Source organism: Pseudorasbora parva, chromosome 1, assembly GCF_024679245.1.
Source record: "Pseudorasbora parva isolate DD20220531a chromosome 1, ASM2467924v1, whole genome shotgun sequence".
In the NCBI taxonomy this organism is placed as follows: domain Eukaryota; kingdom Metazoa; phylum Chordata; class Actinopteri; order Cypriniformes; family Gobionidae; genus Pseudorasbora; species Pseudorasbora parva.
Genome location: NC_090172.1, coordinates 41,493,624 through 41,510,625, shown reverse-complemented (window position 1 = coordinate 41,510,625; position 17,002 = coordinate 41,493,624). Strand labels below are relative to the sequence as shown.

General features: G+C 42.0%; 1 protein-coding gene across 4 annotated transcripts in view; it reads left to right on the top strand.

Annotated features, from left to right (window-relative positions):
* Window positions 1–17,002, top strand: part of kcnc1a (potassium voltage-gated channel, Shaw-related subfamily, member 1a) — a 58,731-nt gene that overhangs the window by 32,660 nt on the left and 9,069 nt on the right. For all 4 annotated transcript variants that reach the window (XM_067440895.1, XM_067440902.1, XM_067440883.1 and 1 more), the window contains exons 2-3: window positions 4,205–5,135; window positions 16,496–16,681. In XM_067440895.1, coding sequence (XP_067296996.1) covers window positions 4,205–5,135; window positions 16,496–16,681 — 1,117 coding nt within the window. The remainder of the gene's footprint in view (window positions 1–4,204; window positions 5,136–16,495; window positions 16,682–17,002) is intronic.

The following is a 17,002-nucleotide window of genomic DNA, read 5'->3' as shown; positions in this document are numbered from 1 at the left end:
GAAGTCTGCGATGATGTCGTCAAAATCTCTGAATGGTTTTAACAGAAGTGACAGACTGTAAGTTTTATATGATTATATCACATTTTTTCATTGTTATGAAACAAACCAGCTTATACAAAGTCATGCTAAAAAAAAAATTTTTATTGCAGTGTGCATTTTTTCAGGATTCTTTGGTAAATAGAAAGTTCAAAAACATTTATTTCACAACATTTATTTGAACTAGATATTTATCTGTGCATAACAGATATTTATCTGTGCACAACTAGATATTTATCTGTGAACAACAGATTTATCTGTGCTAACAAAATATATTTATATAAAAAGTCACGTAATTTCCTGGAAACTCATTTAAATTCAACAGACTTGACCTTTATGTTACAGGACTAAAGTAAGTCAGGGGTCCAAGGTCATCATTAGGGCTATAGTTTCCTTTCAGTCGGTCACGTTCAACGTACGTCGGACTTAGACCGACGAATTGGGATCACTTCTGGGAGCCCCTATCAGCTTCGAGATATAGAAAATGGGCCAATGAACATTGGCGTGCGTGCTTTGCATATCGCACCCCGCCCCGCTGCGCGGGTATAAAGCGGAAGTGATTGCCACGCACTGTTGTCATTCACTTCGGAGCGGCGTTGATGAAGCATCTGACAGCCTTCTATCTGGGAGAGAGAGAGAGAGAAAGCGTGTGCCGGGGGAAATTGCTCTTGTGTTGGCCAGACGGCACAAGACAGCGCGACAGCGATCTCACTGCTGCTGAGAGAGCTACTGTTTTCACAGCAAACTGAGAACTGAGCAAATTACACTACACACACACACACCACACACAGTTGGTTCGGTGGGCGTGTTCCTTTTCTGGTGAGAGCAGAAACACACTGCACACAAACCCTGTTATTCTGCTGCGGTCGATCCCTGGGTGCTTCAACACTAAAAGAGCAAATTTTCCTCACAAAAGATTTACATGGGTGATGGGTCTTTCCACCCGTGCATTTCTGAATTCGGTCGTTCCCTGTCGCCCGCTGACGGTCACAAACGCTGTATCATGTGCCTGGTCTTAGAGCACACTGAGGCGGCGTTTGTGGATAGCTCATGTTCCCACTGTGGGAACATGACTATCTCGGCGCTTAGGTCGAGACTCACCTACCTTAGGGAGGGTAGAGTCCCCCTACCCATAGCTCGATTTAGGTCTATTCCTGGCCGGGGTGACCTGAGAATCATGGTTAGGGCAAACCTGTCGAGTGAGCCTCCGCGGGACCCTAATCCCTCACAAGCGCCGCAACCGGAGGTGCTTCCGGAGGACCCCGTCGGCCCCCCACACGCGCGACCGACGGTGTCTTTTGGGGCACCCGCGGACGAGCAGATGTCGATCGCTGCATTGGAGGGGGAGTTTCCGTCCTCTGGGGATGAAAATTCGACTGTACTGCCTCCTTCTGGGAGAGTGGCAACGGTCGAGTCGGACCCGGAGATGACCGCCATGCTTTCCCGGGCCGCCGAAAAGGTCGGGCTTGAGAAGAACCCTTCACCATGTCCAGAACCTTCTAGGTTGGATGATTGGTTTATCAGCGTCCCGCCCCGGTGCCTTTCTTTCCAGAGGTGCATGAGGAGCTGACTAGGTCGTGGAAAGCACCGTTTAGTATCAGTGGGCGACCTAGTGGCTCCTCCCCCCTCAATACCCTTGACGGCGGGCAGGCCAGGAGGTATGAGGGTCTCCCGCCGGTGGAGCGGGCCATCGCGATGCAACTGTGTCCGACGTCCGCCTCTAGCTGGCGCGGGGACCCGAAGCTCCCATCCAGGGCCTGTAGGTTCTCCTCCGGTCTGACCGCGAAGGCCTATAGGTTCTGTGGGCGTGGCAGAGCGGATTCCTCCGTGTCTTAGTTACACAGAGGTGCCGCCAAACCTTCAGCCCTTGGTCGGACCCTGTGTTTCTACGGGTGGGGGTGCCCCTAGAACAAGTATCCAGGCCTCCGATTGTCCCCACGGATGCCTCATCTACTGGCTGGGGTGCCACGTACAACAGGCTTTCGGTTTCAGGTCTGCGGACGGGGGGCCTCAACTGCAATGGCACATCAACTGCCTAGAGTTGTTAGCAGTTTGTCTTACCCTGAGCCGCGTCAAGACGCCGCTCCAGGGCAAGCACGTTCTGGTCCGCACAGACAGCACTGCGGTTGTAGCGTACATCAACACACAGGGTGGTCTACGCTCCCGTCGCAGGTCACAACTCGCCCGCCACCTCCTGTTATAGAGTCTGAAGTATCTGAGGTCACTTCGTGCCACTCATATTCCAGGCCGGCTCAATTGTGCGGCCGACGAGCCCTCACGGCAGCCAGTGCTTCCGGGAGAGTGGAGACTCCATCCCCAGGTGGTCCAGCTGATTTGGGATCGCTTTGGGGCCGCACAGGTAGACCTGTTTGCCGCCCCGGACACGGCCCACTGCCAGTTGTTTTATTCCCTGACTGAGGGAACCCTTGGCACGGATGCGCTGGCACACAGCTGGCCCCGGGGCACCTCTATGCGTTGAAGTGGAACCTGTTCGTCGACTGGTGCTCTTCTCACCGAGAAGACCCCCAAAGATGTTCGGTCGGGGCCATGCTTTCCTTCCCTACAAGACGGGTTGGAGAGAAGGCTGTCTCCTTCCACCCTCAAAGGGTACGCCAATGTATGGGTACGCCACGTACGCCAATGTATGTGGCTGCAATCGCTGCCCATCACAAGCTAGTAGAAGGTAAGTCTTTGGGGAAGCACGACCTGATCGCCAGGTTCCTGAGCGGCGCGAGGAGACTAAATCTGCCTAGTGTGGCTAGTGTGCATAGTGTGGCTTCCGCAGCGGCCTCCAGGGGCACTCTTTCCCAGCGTTATCCAATAGTCCACTGTTTGGGTCTTAGGAAATGGCAGTGTGACTCTCCCTGCAGGAAATTCCCCGCCCACTGAGACGAGGTCCGAGGGACTCCGGCAGGGCGCTGGAAGTGGTAGTAACTGTGGCGTCCCGTCCATAGGGATCCCAATTCGTCGGTCTAAGTCTGACATACGTCGAACGTGACTGAATGAAAGGGAACGTCTCGTTTATGTATTTAACCCTCATTCCCTGAAGGAGGGAACGGAGACGTACGTCCCGTCGCCACAGTTGCTGTACTATCACTGCAGTTCGAGCCACGGGTTCGGCTCCTCAGTGAAAAACAACAGTGCGTGGCGATCGCGGTGCGATATGCAAAGCACGTACGCCAATGTTCATTGGCCCGTTTTCTATATCTCGAAGCTAATAGGGGCTCCCAGAAGTGATCCCAATTCGTCGGTCTAAGTCCGACGTACATTTCCGTTCCCTCCTTCAGGGAACGAGGGTTACATACGTAACCGAGACGTTTTCTCTCCTTAGATGTTTTACTTCTGCTGTGCGCTGCACCATTACACCTTACTAGTTCTGCTGAACTATGGTATTGCTGCATTGCGTTTCACCTCTGAGACTGGAAGTTTTGATCAAGCATCTGGTCTTGGTGTAAGACTTTATGCGTGGGACTTGCTGTAGGTAGGAGGTTTTGCACAAGGCCATGTAATGTGGACCATTCTGTTCACCTGTAAAGAAACGTAAGGACACGCTAACAGGCAGAGAACGTATTGTACTTCACATATATATGCTGTAAAAATGATAAACAAAAAAATGAGAGGACAGCTCGAGGATACATTCTTGAGGTCATTTTAACAGTAAAAATCTAATTGCATGTTGAGAAATGAATTTGGCCATAATCATGTGACTGAAGACTGCGGAAATTTCAGCTTTGACATCACATGAAAAATTACTTATTGCAATATATTCAAATAGAATTTGTAAATGATTTTAAATTGTAATAATATTTAACAATGTTACTATTTTGACTGTATTTTGATCAAATAAAGACTTCTTAAGAGACTTATTTCAAAAACATAAAATAAATAAATAAATAAATCCTACCAACCACAACGTTTTTGAAGGGTAGTGTAGCCCTTATCGGACACCTTGGGCTAGTATATGTCTTAGCTCTAGGCTAAAAAATAAAAACACCTATTCTAATCAGTTAATGCTGTGTAGCAGTGGTCATAACCAGTGAAGGTATGTGTGTATGCACTTGTCTCTTTGGGAAGTAGTTTTTGGATGCAAAATAAAAGATTAGTAAATTAACATTGTGATTCTTCCCTTCTACCCCCCCCCCCCCCCCCCTCTCTCTCACTTCCGCAGTGGGTGGCCTTTGCCTCGCTTTTCTTCATACTGGTTTCCATAACCACATTCTGCCTGGAGACACACGAGGCCTTCAACCCCATCGTTAACCGCACCTATTTTAACCCTCTCGACAACACCTCCAGGTTTCACCTGGAGACAGAGACAGTGGTCTACCTAACCTACATCGAGGGAGTGTGTGTGGTGTGGTTCACCTTTGAGTTCCTCATGCGTGTCACCTTCTGTCCGGACAAATTGAAATTCATCAAAAACACCCTAAACATCATAGACTTTGTGGCCATCCTGCCGTTTTACCTGGAGGTGGGCCTGAGCGGGCTTTCTGGCTCCGAAGCAAAGGACGTTCTGGGTTTCCTCAGAGTGGTGCGATTCGTTCGGATCCTCCGAATCTTCAAGCTGACGCGACACTTCGTAGGTCTGCGTGTACTGGGACACACTCTCCGTGCCAGCACCAATGAGTTCCTTCTGCTCATCATCTTTCTTGCGCTCGGAGTGCTCATCTTCGCCACCATGATCTACTATGCCGAGCGAATTGGTGCCAATCCCAATGACCCGCGTGCCAGCGAGCACACCCACTTCAAAAACATCCCAATTGGCTTCTGGTGGGCTGTTGTGACTATGACCACGTTGGGCTATGGAGACATGTACCCTCAAACTTGGTCAGGCATGCTGGTGGGTGCGTTGTGTGCTCTGGCTGGCGTATTAACCATTGCCATGCCCGTGCCTGTCATTGTCAATAACTTTGGGATGTACTACTCTCTAGCCATGGCTAAGCAGAAGCTACCAAAGAAAAAGAACAAGCATATTCCCCGTGCCCCACAGCTGGGTTCACCTAATTACTGTAAGTCCGCCATGAACTCACCCCACCACAGTCCACAAAGTGACCATTGTGCTGTCGCTGCCCAGGAGGAGATTTTAGAAATGAACAGAGCAGGTAGGATGCTTGTTTTAGTAATATCTGAACTAATATCACAGCACATGTTTAGGTTTAGAAATGAGATTTAACCATGTTTCTAGACCTGCCTGAAATCACACATTTAACCTGTTTACCAATTCTCTCATTTGGGAATCATTCTAATACAGCTCAACCATCTGGAGACATTATAAAATCTCATAGCACTGCATTCTATTCAGCCTCTTTACAAAGACGCGCATAGAAACAAACACAAATCTTCACCATGGTTGCATAACGACCAATACCCCATGCAACATTTTGCATATCTTTATGTTTTTCCAGTAGACTCCTGTGAGGATCAATTATATGCACCCAGACAAACAGGAGCACACTCATTCAACAGCTTGCTTCTGTTTTTGTCCATCAGTTTGCCCTAATTACTTTTTAAATGTCATTACGCAATTTTTGTTTTGTTTGCTTTTGTGACATTAAGCATATTTGATTGTATGGTTTCAGTTGCAACAGTTAAATGGTTTTAAGGAAGTTAAAATTATACAGTTATAAAAATACAATAATGATTTGGTTTGTTTCACACATTTGAATTGTGGCAGAGTGAGCTGCTACATGAAAAGTGCTCACCCTAAGCTGTGCAAAGCAGGAGAGAACTTTATTAAATGGCTCAAAGCTGATCATAAGCAGTTTAACATGGGTTGCCCTGCCAGGTGCTTGTGCTGTTTAATCCACCTGAGAAGTGTTTTTTTCTCACCACATAACCTTTTAGAGCATTTGAGTGCTATTTTCCTATCTGTGCTAGATATCCAGTATATTTATATTTCCATAAAAGTGTGTGCAGACAGGGAGTCTCACTGTGCACATACAGTTTTTTAAAATAATGTAATGTTTATATTTTATATCTGCAGAACATTAATTTTTTAATTAATATGGAATTTAATTAAAGGAATGTCTGTAGTCCCTACCGGCCTTTTTTCTGTAGTCCTTTGAAATAGATTTTTTTGTGTGCAAATATTTCCCTTTGCTTTAAACTTTGAACATTTAAACTTTGCAGATGTTGTTTATGCTCAAACAGCAACATTACACACTAGCTAAAGTTAGAAAAGTGAAATAGTTTTTTACCACCTTTTTAACACATTTTGCCCTGACATCATTACATTTTATTCTTTTTTAGTGTTTGTTGTCACATATTTGCACAAAATTGAAAACAACACATTTGCTTATTAGCAATACATTTTAAATGTATGCATTTATCTTTCTTACTAGTGCTGACTTGTCTGGCTAGACTAAATATATGACTCATCAATCAGTACTTTTTGCTTTTAATACTTAAATACAGAGACATCTGTACTTTCATTCAGGTTCTTGATTTGTGTACTTCGTCCACCACTGGTATCCATGTTACCTAATGTTGGTTTGAGTTCAGTTTTGTGGTAAAATTACAAATAAGATAAGTTAATAAGAATTAAAATTGTTGTTGCCTAATGCCTATCCACATCACATGTGAATGTGACACAGTAAGAGATCCAACATAAATAAGATATTCCAAACCACTCCACTCGACATTCTTACCACGAGTAAGTGGTGGTAAGTGCCTTCATTCGGAGCACTCATTTCGAGATTGTATGTACAGCTGTAAAAGAGAAGTGAAGAGAGGCTTGTTGGCTGTGTCTGATCAGACTGGGTAAAGAAACTCTCATTAATCTGTGTGAGAGTAATTGTGAGTGATTACTTCATAAATCTGACTGGAGGGATTCCCCTATTTCTAAATGCTATTATTACATCCCTGCTTTACATGTAATAGCTTTCAAACCTTTTGATGCCAATGACCCCTAGCCTGACAAGCCAGACCCACAGCAAGATGTTTGGTCTGGAAACTCCCCATTGACAGGGCTTAATCCGAGGGGTGGGATAAACGGTTGTCTTTCAAACTCCCTCTGCACACAATTTAATAGCGCTACAACCAACCAGAGCAATGAAGGTGAAGCAGAGCTAGTTGATAGATTAAACTTTTGCTGTATCCGGTCTACAAAACTCTGAACACATCTTCCTTTTTTAAGAATGACTTCAGTGCCGTTCTTGGTTCTTTTCTCAGAGAAAAGCTTAACTCCAAGTCTTCCAGAGTCGCGGTCAAAGCTGATTCGAAAGACTGCCGTTCGCCAGCCTCTGTGTTTACTAGAAGCACACAAACGCAACTCGGCCCTCGTTATGTTAAGCCCCGCCCACCGACTCTATACACTATGTGATTGGCCCGACCAGAGTTTGTTTTTTACAGCTCAGAAGTGTATTGAGAGTTGCTAGACAATACTCGCGGCAGATAAGATTTGCTGCCACTAGGGTGCGTCTAGATTTCTAGGCTAAATGACCCCCATATATACAAATATCACTTTGTGAGGGACCCACTTAAAGTGCTTTGACCCACCCAAAACATAAAGCTAAAGACAAAGGCAGAAAAAAGTGACTCCATTAAAAGATACAGCATACAAACAACACTTGATGCGATGTATGTCAAAAAAAAAAAATCACTGTTTGAAAACCCCTGCATTAGTTTAGTGTCAGTGAATGGCCAAACGTGACTTTCTAGTGTTAGCATGTAAGATGGATCATTGGCCTCTGGAACAACCCCTTTGTCGTGAGAGTTTGTGACAAACACTAACCTTTCAGAACTCACTCATTAAATAATAAAACTATTAGAGACAGGGCATGTCATTTATTTGTGTACAAGTCCTTCCTTCAGTCTTTATTTGCATGATCATTCTGTCCTGTTAGTTTAAGACAACCTTTGTTATGAAGGGAAAGGATGGGTTTTCACACAATCTCTTTATTATTTCATTCTCTGTATTTTTACACCGCACTAGAGCCTGTTGCTATGGCAACAGTGTCTAAGCAACCGCACAATAGGAATCGCACTCTGCAATGAGCTGCAGTCATTCACTCGCCTTGCACGACTCCTGTGCTGTTCACACGGTACTGGAAAAACACACACCTCGCACACACAGTTAGATGGTCTGAGGATGAATGCAGTATAAATCAACACATGACCTACTGTTAATTGGCGCTCTGTTTTTTGCAAATTAAATGTCTCTGTTTTTTTTAGGGATTCATTAGCACCATGTAGTTTTAGACATTAGATTAGAGCGGGAAACATAATACATATTGAAAGCAATTCAGTTTGGTCCTTCATGCCCATTTGATTGAACATATTATTTACATTCTTTACATTAAAAAAAATAATTATTCTTCCCTTCTATTTTTCCCCTTGTTCTCTCTCTCTCTCTCTCTCTCTCTCTCTCTCTCTCTCTCTCTCTCTCTCTCTCTCTCTCTCTCTCTCTCTCTCTCTCTCTCTCTCTCTCTCTCTCTCTCTCTCTCTCTCTCTCGCTCTCTCTCTCTCTCTCTCTCTCTCTCTCTCTTTCTCTCTCTCTCTCTGTCTCTCTCTCTCTAGAGCAGCTTTTTAAAATCTCTCTTGTAAATGAGTTTACAGATGGCACAAAGGCCTTGATTATCAGCTCCATCCATTTGACTTTGGGCAGAGAACCGTAAGAATCACCAGCACATAGAGCGAAAGCATCTGTTGAATTGGCTAAGGTTGCAGAGAAACAGCAAACACTCTCACTGCAGCTCTCTCTCTCTCTCTCTCTCTCTCTCTCTCTCTCTCTCTCTCTCTCTCTCTCTCTCTCTCTCTCTCTCTCTTTCTCTCTCTCTCTCTCACACACACACACACACACACACGCACACGCACACACTGTTTGAGATGAGTCAACACTCTGTCCTCTATAGACAGTGCTTATATCCATCCCTGTCGTATAGTTATTTCTAAATCTGAGGTCTCCTGAGAAATATGAGTTGTGTAATTATCATTATGCTTTTGGCCCTGTTTTTTATTCAAAATGGTTCACTCATATTTAACACATCCAGCATAGTGGTATTTTAAGAGCTGCTCTCAATTTCTCTGTAAATGGTGTCATTCATAGATTTAAAGATAACAGAAATAAATATATAATAATATAAATATTGTCATTAATATGTAGCTTGGGTTTGATAATATATTGTATAAAATCAGCACTCTGTTTTTAAAGGAATAGGTACTATTAAATTAATTCATTCACGGCTGCAAAAAATGTTAGGCACATTCAGTCTATCATTTTAATGTTCATTCTTATATGGTTTATGAGAACCACATATACGTGTGTGTGTGTGTGTGTGTGTGTGTGTGTGTGTGTGTGTGTGTGTGTGTGTGTGTGTGTGTGTGTGTGTGTGTGTGTGTGTGTGTGTGTGTGTGTGTGTGTGTGTGTTGGTGTGTCTTTCTATCCTGGATGGTGGGATGAGGGTGAGAAGATGACAGATTTGACACTTTTTTTGCAGAGAGGACAAATTGACAATCACACACACACACACACACACACACACACACACACACACACACACACACACACACACACACACACACACACACACACACAAACACACACACACACACACACACACACACACACACACATACACACACACACACACACACACACACACACACACACACACACACACACACATACACACACACACACACACACACACACACACACACACACACACACACACACACACACACACACACACACACACACACACACACACACACACACACACACACACACAGACGTTTTGTGACATATGGGGACATTCCATAGGCATAACCGTATTTTCTATCCCCCTACACTGCCCCTACCCCTAAACCTACCCATCACAGGAAAAATAATCCTGTAGGATTTATAAGCATTTTGAAAATGTCCCCAATGTCCTCATATTTCACCCTCTCCTTGTAATACCTATGTCATACCCATGTCATTATACACATTAGTGTCCTCATATGTCACAAAACATGCCTACCTGTTTGAAGATTATTGTTATTAAACTCCTGTTGGAATTATAATCCTGCAACCACCCGTGACACACAATGCATTAATAGATGGCGGCTGAACATTTTTAAATATGATTAGGGTAAATTGTGCTTATTTGTCTTCTAGGAAGACTAAAGTATCTTTTGTAGATTTTGAAGGGCAGTACAAATGAAAAAAGAGACCTTGAAACCAAATAAGAAAAATTTACACCCCCTGCTTTGAATACTTGAGTGAATGTTTGCAGCCTTTTTTAACTGTTCTGAAAAAGACCCTCAATTTTCCTCTAGGGATGTCTAAAAGATGGATCTCAAAATCATACAGCCACTGCTGGAAAAGATTCAAATCTGTATTCATTTTTCAAGACTTTGGTTGTAAAATGTGATTGTTCCTAGTAATCCATAGACAACTGAACTGTGTGTACAAAACAACATAAAACTTACAAACATTTGAATGAACGTGGCCAATAATCTGAACCGATACTTATTCATATGATTCATATTCATATGGTTTATAAATAGTTGAAAATGAGGAGAGTACAGAAGGAGGATTGATAAAGAGAAAGAAAGGTTTTTATTGTTATTTTTTATTTTTATTAACACCACACAATTACTTTACAAAGTGAGAGACAAGGCACATACATATACACACAGTTTAAGGGAGACAAGAAATAGAAAAAAATAAAAAAAAATAATATATATATATATATATATATATATATATATATATATATATATATACATATCTATATATATATATATATATATATATATATATATATATATATATATATATATATATATATATATATATATATATAGATATATACATATCTATATATATATATATATATATATATATATATATATATACACACATATCTATATATCTATATATATATATATATATATATATATATATATATATATATATATATATATATATATATATATATAATATATATATATACATATATATATATATACAAAAATAATAAAAAATAATATTGTATATAAGTTTGTGCAATAGGTTAATCTAGTGTGATTTGTTATAAGTGACTCTTATCACTATTTATTTATTTATTTATTTATTATGAATACGGAGTAACTGAATGAGAAATCAATTTCGAAACAATTTAAAACAAACAACAATAATAATTGTAGTAAAAATAGTTATAATAATAATAGTGGCAGCGGTAGTTGCAGCAGCAGTATTAATAATAATAACAACAATACTAATAATAATAAAAAATAACTATTATTATTATTATTATTAAAATAATAATAACAATAATCATGATGATATCTTTTGAGTTTGAAAAAATGAGTTTTTTATAAGAGTTTTTTTAATACATATTACTCCCTGGATCTGGGAGCCACTGCCCCACCAACGGCGAGCACAACCAAGCAGGCCCCCCAACACAGATGCCATTCTGACCTCCAATTAGCCTGGCGTCCCTCCCCGACACCGACAGAACCCAACCCCCTATGCCAGCAGTTAACTTTCTGTGCTCTGCTGCATCTTCCTCCACCCGGGATGTTGGGGCACCATGACTGGCACCTCCAAACCAACCTCACCTGGTTGAAAAACACAGAATTGTTGACATTTTTGCAGATTTATTAAAAAAGAAAAACTGAAATATCACCTAAGTATTCAGACCCTTTGCTCAGTATTTAGTAGAAGCCCCCTTTTGATCTAAAACAGCCATGAGTCTTTTTGGAAAGATGCAAAAAGTTTTTCACACCTGGATTTGTGGATCCTCTGCCATTCCTCCTTGCAGATCCTCCCCAGTTCTGTCAGGTTGGATGGTAAACGTTGGTGGACAGCCATTTTATGGTCTCTCCAGAGATGCTCAACTGGTTTAAGTCAGGGCTCTGGCTGGGCCATTCAAGAACAGAGCATGCACACCAGTAAGCTGATAAGTTGTTGTGAAGCCACTCCTTAACTGTGTGCTTAGGGTCATTGTCTCGTTGGAAGGTGAACCTTTGTCCTAATCTGAGGTCTTGAGGACTCTGGAGAAGGTTTCGTCCAGGATATCCCTGTACTTGGCCGCATTCATCTTTCCCTAGATTGTAAACCATGATCGTCCTGTCGTCCTATTCCTGCAGCTGAAAAAACACCCCCACAGCACGATGCTGCCACCATCATGCTTCACTGTTGGACTTTATTGGACAGGTGATAATTTTCTTCATACATATTGCTTAAAATTAAGGCCAAAAAGTTCTATCTTGGTGTCATCAGACCATAGAATCGTATTTCTTCACAAGTCCTTCAGATTTTTTTTTTATAGCAAACTCCATGCGGGCTTTCATGTGTCTTGCACTGAGGAGAGGCTTCCGTCAGGCCACTCTGCCATAAAAGCCCCGACTTGTGGAGGGTTGTAGAGATGGTTGACTTTCAACAACTTTCTCCCATCTCCCGTCTGCATCTCTGGAGCTCAGCCACAGTGATCTTTGGGTTCTTCTTTACCTCTCTCACCAAGACTCTTCTCCCCCGATAGCTCAGTTTGGCCGGACGGTCAGAAGAGTTCTGGTCGTCCCAAACGTCTTCCATTTAAGGATTATGGAGGCCACTGTGCTCTTAAGAAACTTAATTGCAACAGAATTTTTTTTTTTTTTTGTAACTTGGCCAGATCTGTGCCTTGCCAAAATTCTCTCTCTGAGCTCTTCAGGCAGTTCCTTTGACCTCATGATTCTCATTTATTCTGACATGCACTGTGAGCTGTAAGGTCTTATAGACAGGTGTGTGGCTTTACTAATCTAGTATATATATATACTTATTTTCCCTACTGTATATATATATATATATACGCTTCTTTTTTTATTGTTTTTTAATACAATAATTGTTAACTAATTTTTAAATAGCCATCATGTAGAAACTTTTTGCCTGCAGTGTGAAAGAAAAAAACAGAAACAACAGTAGAGTGAGAGGAATGCCTGTTCATCTGACTATTCATAAAGATGAGTCATCTCATCCTTCTCCCAGTTTCAGGGGCTTCTCCATCACATAGGCTTCCATCACTTTACTACTTTTCCTGTTTGTTTGCTTGTGTATGTGTGTGTGGGGGGCATTTTTTGGTGAAATATGAGGATATTGGCCATGTCACATTCAAAATGCTTATAAATTACACAGGATGAGTTAAAAAAAACAGTAAAAATGCAGAATGTTTCCTGTGATGGGGTGGTTTAAGGGTAGGGGCAGTGTAGGGGGATAGAAAATATGGTTTGTACAGTATAAAAACCATTACGTCTATGGAATGTCCCCACATTTCACAAAAACAAACGTGTTTGTGTGTGCGTGCGTGCGTGTGTGTGTGTGTGTGTGTGTGTGTGTGTGTGTGTTGTGTGTGTGTGTGTGTGTGTGTGTGTGTGTGTGTGTATGTGTGCCCTTGTTTATATTACATTGTGGGGACCAAATGTCTCCTTAAGGATAGTAAAACCGGAGATTACCTACATTGTGGGAACCAGCCAGCAGTCCCCACTTTTCAAAATGCTTATAAATCATACAGGATGAGTTTTTTGAAAAAGTAAAAATGCAGAATGTTTCGTGTGATGGGTAGGTTTAGGGGGCAGGGGCAGTGTAGGGGGATAGAAAATACGGTTTGTACGGTATAAAAAAGATTATGTCTATGGAGAGTCCCCGAAAAGATAGTGATCCAGACGTGTGTGTGTGTGTGTGTGTGTGTGTGTGTGTGTGCTTGTGTGTGTGTGTGTGTGTGTGTGTGCTTGTGTGTGTATGTGCTGTTAGCTCAAATGTGTGCACAACAACTTGACTGGACAAATGACAAGATATGACCTCCTGCTACGCCTTATGTTTTATTTTCTGGAAGAACATTTTCTGGAGGAAATTAAAACAGCAATTAATAGGGTGGTTCACTAAAATGAAAATTGTGTCATTGTTTACTCACTCTCGTGTCATTCCAAACCTGTATGACTTTCTTCATTTATTTTTGAAGAATATCCTGACAGCTTTTTTCAGTGTTATGAAAGTGAGAACAACCTGGGGCTATATCATGGTTCATATGACTTGTGCTAGAGATTTGTGTGAGGAACAGACAACTTGGTGCGATCATCAGAGTTTATACAAGATGTGGTGGTTTTCTAAATTAGTGAAACAATCCTTTAGGTATCAATAATTAGTTGAGTCACCATGGTAATGTTCACGATTGTGAATTTTACCAACAGGACTCCTGTCCCATTTGAATAACCACAAAGTTGAAGCCTGCTGATAGATGCTCTTTTGTTTGCGAGAGCCTGCTTGAATCAGTGTTAGCGATACAATGGAAAATCCAGGTGGGAGAAATGATAGTTCACAGCGCTCTTTCCTCTGAGGAGCTTTGGCAGTGCTCTTCATTCTCACAGGTCTGATCGATGAGGCGTAAATCGACTGAGCAGAAGCTTCTGGCTGCCAGAGAGCTCACAGGTGAAAAGGCAGGTTGCCATGAGCTGTTTCTATATATTACACCGTGGCAAGGGGCTATTATTCAATGGCTTTTTTTGGAGCAAAACCAGGACTGTGCCCTGCTGTTTGGTCAAATGTAGTGCTGAAAACAAGAGAGATTTAGGTTTAGCAGCAAGTTTTACTATTGCATGTTATTAACTACATATTAAATGTGACAACAATTAGGCCTGGATTCACAGATAGGTTTTAGATTAAACCAGGATTAGGACTTAGTTCAATTAGGGCATTTACATAGCTTTTATAAACGTGCCTTAGAAAAAAAAGCATTACAGGTGTGCCTCTTGAGAGAAAACAATAGCACTGACATATTTTAAGATACACTATATTTCCAAAAGTATTGGGACAACCCTCCAAATCATTGAATTCACTCCCATGGCCACCGGTGTATAAAATCAAAAACCTAGGCATGCAGACTGCTTCTACAAACATTTGTGAAAGAATGGGTCACTCTCAGGAGATCTTTGAATTCAAGCATGGTACCGTGATAGGTTGCGACCTGTGCAATAAGGCCATTTGTGAAATGTCCTCACTACTAAATACAATACTCTAAGTATTTTAACAAAGTGGAAGTAATTAGGAACAGCAGCAACTCAGCCACGAAGTGGTAGGCCATGTAAAATGACAGAGCGGGGTCAGCGCATGCTGAGGTGCACAGTGCACAGAAGTCGCCGACTTTCTGCACATTCAGTAGCTACAGACCCCCAAACTTCATGTGGCCTTCAGATTAGCTCAAGAACAGTGCGTAGAGTGCTTTTTGGAATGGGTTTCCATGGCAGAGCAGCTGAATCCAAGCCTTACATGCAGTGTTGGATGCAGTGGCGTAAAGTGCGCCGCCACTGGACTCTAGAGCAGTAAAGACGTGATCTCTGGAGTGACGAATCACACATCTCTGTCTGGCAAACAGATGAATGAGTCTGGGTTTGGTGGTTGCCAGGAGAATAGTACTTGCCTGACTGCATTGTGCCTAGTGTAAAGAGGGGGGATTATGGTGGGAGGTTGATTTTCAGGAGTTGTGCTTGGCCTCTTAGTTCCAGTGAAATTAACTTTTAATGCTTCAGCATACCAATACATTTTAGATTTCATGCTCCCAACTTTGTGGGAACAGTTTGGGGAAGGCCTCTGTTCCAACGTGACTGTGCACCAGTGCAGAAAGCAAGATCCATAAAGATATGGATGAGCGAGTTTGGTTTGGAGAAACTTTACTGGCCTGCATCCTGAGTCCTGCCTTCAACCCAATAGAACACATTTGGAGCGGAGGCTGCAAGCCAGGTCTTCTTGTCCAACATCAGTTTCTGACCTCATAAATGCGCTTCTAGAAGAATGGTCAAAAATTCTCATAAATACACCCCTAAACCTTGTGGAAAGCCTTCCCAGAAAGGTTGAAGCTGTTTTGGGGCAACTCCATATTATACCCTAAAGATTAAGAATGGGATGTCATTAAAGTTCATGTGCATGTAGAGGCAGGTGTCCCAAAACCTTTGTCAATATGGTGTGTATATCAGTGAAATTAGTTTTTAGATAAAACAGCTCAAACATGCATATTAGTCTGGGACTAGCCTTAAAACTTCCTTTTAGGATTTGAATGGCACATTAATGTATTTATTTTGAATCAGATTTTACTTAGAAATGGCTTTTAACCTTACAAATAGATAGAAATAGGGTGAGGTGATGGCCTGTGTGGCCTAACTATACTGAAAAGACATGTGTAGCAAATTTAGTGATTCTCAGTTTTATTTTTTGGAGTGTACTATATTTTCCAAGAAACTTTTAAGAAGCATAGTTAAATTATAACTAGAACTCCTACTGAAACACTGCAATCAGGACATTTAACATTACTTTTGTTGTTGAATGAGTATGCTTCAAAAACACTTATTTAAACATCAAAAAACAAAACAAAAAATGCATGCATAGCCTACATAACATCATATTTACATCCATGTCACAATCCATGTTCCATTACCCTCTTTTGTCCTCGCTTGCATCAGTCTTGGTGTATTGCTGTTCTTCTTACATGTGCTTGTGTGTTTGAAGATCCCAAAGTGAACGGTGAGGCAGCTAAAGCAGCGCTGGCCAATGAGGATTGTCCCCACATAGACCAAGCCATTTCCCCTGAGGACGGCCAGATCTTTAACCCAAGCGAGTCACGGGGAGACACCCCATGTTTTCTGCTGAACGTCGGCAGACGATCTACAAACACGGGCACCCGAGTGAGGAAGGGTATGTAACCTCTCCCTGACATACCACACACATACACAAATGTATATATCAGGAGCATCACACAGTAAATAAAGACAGTTCAAGCATACAGACAAGCAGAGCGCGCCCACAACAGACAGTTTGTAATAATGCAAAGCTGCTATTTTCATCACAGAGGAAATAAAAGACCAAATTGATGCTTACATTTCCTCAGCCATCTCAGATTTTTATCAGAGGACACATACACTATTGTGAACAATTTTTCATATGTAAATAAGATGAGACAAGGAGTATCCAATAAAGACCCTTCCCTGCACGCTCAGATCCTTCCACAAGCCACAT